Here is a 7,117-nt window from a genome sequence, read left to right as displayed (position 1 = left end):
TAAGTGCATTCAGTTTCTCGTGGTAAATTTGTACTCAGATTTTTTTTCTTTATAACTTGCACAAGAGAATAACCCACAAAATACAGAAAAAATATATATACTTTTAAAGATGTTTACATTTCACTCAGAATGTAGTGCATCAACTTGTGCGGCATTCAAAAAAGATCCAGTCCTGAAGCGGATCTCAGGTTCAAAGCGGGTTCTTTATCCTGCAGGGAAGGAGGTATAAGTACAGCAATTACCAGCACTAATTCAGCAAAAGAAAATACACACAACTGATAGCCCCTTCAGATCAGGTGCCCATAATCCATCTGTGGCAAATTGCGGGAAAAGTTGAATAAGCAAACACTGATTTCTGGAATACTTTGACTTTATCAGAGAAATAACATCTCTTGGGCCTGTGCAGACTACATTACAGCGACCACACAGTGGACTGTATAATGGCCAGACTGACAGATAAATGTTTCCCTGCATTCTTTCCTTATAAGGATCACTCTCTTCCCTTCTCCGTATGTCTAATTAAAGGAACGCGTTAAATGAACACATGGGCCCTGTCAGAGTATCTGCCTGTAAAGGTAAACAACAGGACATCCATTACTTTTTCATTAGTCTGAGAGTCACTGTTTGCTGTGCAATTAAATATTAAACAAAAAACAACATGTAGACCTTTAAGGAAAAGGTTAGAAGCAGATCAGGAAATTACCTACAACGAAAAACATGTGTTTTACACACAAGCTGATGTGTATTGTGGGAAACAGCACAGCTGCTTAAGCAAGCTCTGCTTTTCCCAGGTCATTATTCAATCTACAATGCATAACAGTGGCTGTAAAATTTTGGATGTGCGAGTTTGATTCTGTCACTTTAATGGAATTAATTCTCGTAAACTAGAAAGTGCCTTTCCAAAGAACATCTGTCATAGTTTTTGAGCTGAATACCAAGTTCTGCATGTGAACCACAAGAGGAAGTCAACTGATGGAAAGAATCAATCACTGCCATTAAATTGACATTTTGTCAAGTTATACTGTGAAAGGTCGTGTCTGATGACACATAAAGACCTAATATAAAAACTGTCTCTCAAGTCTGCTAGACTCGACTCTGAGTCAGACCTGTAAAATCATCAGATTCGGGGTCATAAAGAGTACAATAAAGTGTTGCTCAAGATGCAGAATGAACATGTCAAGTGATCCTGCCGATAAATATCAAGTATTCTTGAGACATCCACTCTTAAAAATAAAGTTTCCTTGCTGGCATTGATGGTTCTATGAAGAACTTTTAACATTCATGAAATCGTTCAGGGTTCTTTATTGTGGGGAAAGGTTCTTCAGATTATTAAAATGTTTTTTTAAAAAGAAAGAAATGGTTATTTTATGAACTGTTTCTTTGGGGAACATAAAACAGTTCTGGAGTGTGGGACTAAATAAGTTCATTACTTCTATGCATTTAAACATTTGCACTTTAAGATGAATCAGAAACAACCACTAAAATGCTTTTAAAGGGATAGTCCATCTAAAAATGATTTTTGTTCCAAATCTGTCTTTCTACTGCAGAGCACAAAATAAGATATTTGAAGAACGCTGAAGAACCAAACAACACTGGAGCCAAATGACATTTCTCAAAATATCCTATTTTGGAACAACAGGACAGAATTTTTATTTTTCAGGTGCAGCCTTTGGTTTTCCCTTTCATCAAACTGATGATATTACACTATTAATAACTTCCTAAAAACGACTTGTCCTCAGATCATAACAGCAATTTATATTGATCTGAATATAACTGTACAAAATGTGTTTAGGATTTTTAAGAAGGTCATCATGGTATTCTAATCTGTTTGTCAAATAAAGCATAATTTGTATATTACAAATGTCGTTGGCTCTTTGACAAATTGCTTTGAATGAAAACATTTGCCAAATGCATAAATGTAAATGTAACTACCACCAAGAAAACAAAGTCTGTGTTGTGGAATATGCAAAATATGACTTCATCAATACTGAGATTTCCTGACTGTAACATAATTTTAAAACCATCTCGTAACCTCAAGTCATTCACTGTGTAAATATCAAGTAATATCAGGAGATTGTTAAACAGACTGATCCAAAACAGTTCCTTTATGGACAAACTTTTATTTCCTCAGTTTAGCCTGCTTCAGCTTCCCTCTTCAGTCTGTTTCACAGTTTAGTCAAGCTGTTTGGCTCTTTCACAATGAACTGGCTTGCTATGACATGATTCAGTCCTGCATATATTTGCAACGGAACGTAGAAAACAAAACTGATGAAGCGTGAAGTCACACAAAGAAAGACGACCGCATTCCCCACGCAGTTGAAACAGGAAGTACAGCTCTTCATTTCAACCTGTAAATGCTTATTTATATTTACCATTAGATTTCCTGCTGATAAATAAACACTTGTTTTACTTCCGATGTACAAAAATGGTTTACTCTCCATAAATAAAGGCAATAAATAAGTTTATTTTGCTCGGGTCTTAGATCCATCTGTTCAGTTATCCAGTGACTTGGATCTTCAGTCTCTGTTATTTTCGTTATAAGAGTGAGCAATCACTCCACAATCTTTCCCACAAACCAAAATAGGCTTTAGAGATCAGGAGTCAGCAGTTCCAGGAATTCCTGTGTAGACTTTCATCACACTGCCTCCTTCTGAATCTCCAGGTGGCTTTGACTGATACAGGACTGGATGGATGCTACGGACCTTCTCCTGCGTGGGTTTGCATTTTGCATTCTTGCACATCTTTTCCCAAAGCAGACGAGGCACTGGGGGACTGAGGATGATGAAGACCCAGGGGTCTATGATGGGGTTGGCCGATGCTAAAAGAAGGGGTATGCGATCATTGTGATGACCTCGGTCGCAACAAGTATTGAGGTACACTTGAATCTGTGGAGACAAGAGCACAGTGTGAACAGTCAATCAAAATATCTAAGTATAAACATAAAAACATGCTCCTGCTTTCCATTACAATGTTCATGTTAACAGTGTGAACATTGTGAATTGAATTTGAATAGTGTTTCTAATAATAAATAAAAACCTAACCTGACATCTTGATAATAAATGCAACTTGGTTCAATATTTAGTCTAATGCAATGACATTTTTAAAACATTTTTTAGTGTGCCTTCAGTGTAAAAATGTAGGGTTACTAGACAAATCATTTAAATATTCATTCTTCTAAGTAGGATATCAATTTTACATTACTGGTACCTACTTTTATATCTCTACTAAGTAATCCAACAGTTGCAAGTATATTTTTCAATTCATTAGGTATAGTTTCTGTTCCAATAGTGACTAGTATGTAATCAATTATTCACTAGTACTAGTATTTATTCATTTTCTACTATTATTTGCTACTAGTCATTAACTTAGTAGTGTGACAAGTAGCTATTTTATTGCTAACATGCATATTTGCCATGGCTTTTTATTTATTTTTTATTTTTTACATGTGATGTGACTAGTAATTACTATTATGAATGGCTGATTTGAAGTAGGTAAAATGTTACAAGTAACAATTAGAATGCACACTAATACAGTGCATGTCTACTCAATAGTAATATGAAAATGGGAATACATACCAATACCTATAGATGTAAAAATAGTAAAACTTACTGCATGTCACTACTGTAACTAGTAGCAAACTAAAAATGTTTTAGTATGTAATGACTGGTGAATAATTTATAGAAAGGCCTAAAGATAAGTGACATTGTAATAATGAAAAAGAATATGTGACCTTGGACCACAAAACATAAGGAATATAATAAGCTGAATAAATAAGCTTTCCGTTGATGTATGGTTTGTCAGGATAGGACAATATTTGGCCGAGATACAACTATTTAAAGATTTGGAATATGAGAAAATCGCCTTTAAAGTTGTCCAGATGAAGTTCTTCGCAATGCATATTACTAATCAAAAATTAAGTTTTGATATATTTACAGTAGCAAATTTACAAAATATCTTCATAGAACATGATCTTTACTTAATATCCTAATGATTTTTGGCATAAAAGTAAAATAACTTTGACCCATACAATGTATTTTTGGCTATTGCTACAAATAAGTTTTTGTTGTCCAGGGTCTTTATAGGATAACCTATTTAATTAAAATAAAACAAAATACTGTCCAATTAACATGAAACCCTTTTGTATGCTTTGTTTGCTTTTTTAGGGGGTCTACAGATGAAAAATAACCTTTCGGTTAATTCTGGCACATTACAGTAATGTCTATTCACGTGCATAAACCAATCAACTTAAACTAAAAACACAGACTTGTAACTGCTAAGAAATGAATACGCTATCTTTGAACGTACAGGAACCGGAGATTGCTTCTAGTAGTCAACTTATAAGTAAAGTTTGAAAGGGTTTTGACAAGCCTTACCACATGAGGAAGAGAGCAGATGACGAATGCTATTGTCATGAACCCGAGCAGCACAAGATGTTCCACCTCCTTCGCGATGGACCGCTGCCTGTGCCCTCGCTGCCGTCGGACAGAGCTCCGGTGCGCTTTGCGTCTTCGATACATGAGTGAAAGGTGATAGATCACGGACATGTTGCACAAAACCGTACACAATATCATGACGAGCAAACAAGACGCGTAGATGATATTGAACACCTTGTGCTCGCTCGCGTGCATGTCAATGAAGCACCACGTTCCGGGACAGTACTGAACATACTTCCCGAAACCGAGGAAAGGTGAGGCGCTGAAAAGAGCGCACAGCAGGTATATGAGCGCGATGGTGATGTACCCGCAGCGTTTACTCATGCGCTTCTCGTAACAGTAAGGATGTCCGATGGAGAGCCAGCGCTCCACTGCCATGGAGAGAAGAATGGCTAGGGTGGCCATACTGAAAAAAGTCATGGCGTATCCAAAGTGTCCGCAAACCAATCGGTTTTCACTCATCCCAATCAAAGATTCATTCCTCAAGTACGAGGTTAAAACCAGAGGACTGACGGAGAAGGTTCCCAGCAAATCTGTGAAGACCAAAGATGTGACCAGGACTTGGAACAAAGATGCGGGTTGCTTCCTCCGCCGTATTTCCAAGAGAATTAGGGCGACCACGTTCCCAAGGACGCCGGCGGAAAACATAATCGCAGATGTTGTAGGAGATCCATCAGAAACTGTGGGCTGCTCGCGGCAATGCTCGTTTTTCAGGCTTGGCGCCATAAAAAAAAACTTTGTTTCTGTATTATCCAGTTTGGGGTAAATTTGAATTGAAAGAAAACCAAATATCATAGCAGAGAATAATTGGGATCCATACTTATAGTGAAGTCGCACTTTTACGCACAGCCCATACACTTCCAAACGACCGTAACCAGAAAGCGAGGTGGAGTTTCAGCAGAGCGTGCTCTGATGTCAACAGCTAATGAGTCACCACATCTAAGTAGACTTAAAATGCGGTCGAATTATTTGAAACATGACTTGAATCTGTTTATTTTAGTTTTTTACTTTTTCACGCTGCTTAAAAATAAATTGCTACATTATTTAGAATTGTAAAATATTCATAAATATATATTACAAAAATACATTATATAGGCTATTAAATTTTGTTTTATAAATTATATTTATGAATAGTACTTAAAAGAAAACTACATTACATGCTATTATTTATTAACAAATTCCATGCTATTTTTAAGTTATATAGACTTTAATTGGTATAAAAGCTTGGTTTACCATGTGCATGGCATGACGCCTCCCTGTGGAGAATATTCAAGACACAGACGAGCTTTAGGAGAGACCAAGGCTGATATAGGGATTTGTTGGACCAAGCATAAAAAAATAAATAAATAAAGGTCAGATATTAGCTTTAATAGCCCTCCTGCTGAAAACGTCATATTAGAATAATTATTAAAATAAATATATTTAAAATACAAGACTTTTATTAGAAATGGGAACTAGTCATATCACATAATTTTCCAATTTGAGATCATAAACTAAAAAAGTGTGTGGTTACACTTTATTTTAAGGTGTCCTTGTTACAGTGCAATTATACATTTAAGTATTGAGTAATATTACATGTACTTACTGTATGGTTAGTGTGAGGATGAGGGTTTGATTTAGGGTTAGCTGCATGTAATTATGCATAATTAATTGTTAATATAATAGTAAGTACATGTAACGTGTAACAAGGGCACCATAAAATTAAGTGTTATCGAGTGTGCTCTTTTATATGTTGGTCCATGTGTTTGTTTATCATCATAGTATCATAATGGAAATAATCCACTTTATCTTCACATCAACTGGAGTTCCACAGGGATCAGTACTAGGGCCACTTTTAATTTCTCTTTACATCAAATCACAAGCAAATATATCAAATCTAATGGCTTTCTCTATTATGCTCATGCAAATGATACTTCATTAAATCTCTAATTCTGCCCTTTGACAAACAGGTTTCATGCCATGTCTAGCAAACATTTCTGTCTGAATCGTTTGAATTTATTGAAAACAGAGAAGCTGTTCATCCTAGCCAAGTACCACCCATTGGCAAGACCTTGTCATTTCAATAGACAAACTCAACCATCTCACCCAGACAGCTAAGAGCCTTAACAGAGACCTGTTGTTTGCACCTTACATACCACAGTCAAGGCATGCAGTTTCCTGCAGAAAATCCAGAATACTGGTAGAAAAACCGATGCCAGTGATGGGCTCTACATATATGGACACTTCATGAGCAGTAACCCATGCACCTAAAAGATTTTCAGTGTCTTGCAGTGACTGTATCATTTACAGTATATGTGTTCAATTATGTATCAGAAATAAAGGACATTGTCTAGTGAACTTCTTGGAGTGTGTCATTTTTTCTTACTTAAATTAAACTAAAACTGTTTTAAAGCTCTGTGCATTTAAAGGGATACTAGGACTGAAAATTTTGTCATCTAGGACTAGGACTGAAAATGTTGTCATTTTAGTCCCTCTCATGTAGTTTCAAACCTGTATGTATTTAGAACCTTTAGAGTTTGGGGTCCAATTCTCGCTATTAACATGTAACTATTAATTATGACCTTTGTCTCAATAAACTAATTTGCTGCTTATTAATAGTTAAGTGCATAGTTGTTAAGTGTAGGAATGGGGATTAAGGGTTCTAAAATATGGTCATGCAGAATAAGGAGTTAATATGTGCTTTA

General features: G+C 36.0%; 1 protein-coding gene across 1 annotated transcript; it reads right to left on the bottom strand.

Annotated features, from left to right (window-relative positions):
• Positions 1 to 1,603: 1,603 nt before the first annotated feature.
• Positions 1,604 to 6,729, bottom strand: ptger2b (prostaglandin E receptor 2b (subtype EP2)). Its single transcript, XM_058755013.1, has 2 exons — positions 4,374 to 6,729; positions 1,604 to 2,885 (listed from the first exon to the last, which is right to left on the bottom strand). Exons 1-2 carry the CDS (start codon positions 5,226 to 5,228, stop codon positions 2,595 to 2,597), a joined length of 1,146 nt encoding a protein of 381 aa, XP_058610996.1. The 5' UTR covers positions 5,229 to 6,729; the 3' UTR covers positions 1,604 to 2,594.
• Between the last annotated feature and the right edge of the window lie 388 nt (positions 6,730 to 7,117).

The sequence above is a fragment of the Onychostoma macrolepis genome, chromosome 20 (genome assembly GCF_012432095.1).
Source record: "Onychostoma macrolepis isolate SWU-2019 chromosome 20, ASM1243209v1, whole genome shotgun sequence".
In the NCBI taxonomy this organism is placed as follows: Eukaryota; Metazoa; Chordata; class Actinopteri; order Cypriniformes; family Cyprinidae; genus Onychostoma; species Onychostoma macrolepis.
Note: the sequence above shows the minus strand (reverse complement) of the source record. Positions and strands in the feature narration are given on the sequence as shown.

Excerpts from the sequence above, each read along its gene's own strand:
- ptger2b (XM_058755013.1), bottom strand. The coding sequence starts at position 5,228 with ATGATATTTGGTTTTCTTTCAATTCAAATTTACCCCAAACTGGATAAT. Across the intron at positions 2,886-4,373 it reads TCTGCTCTCTTCCTCATGTG|ATTCAAGTGTACCTCAATAC; the intron begins GTAAGGCTTGTC and ends TTGTCTCCACAG.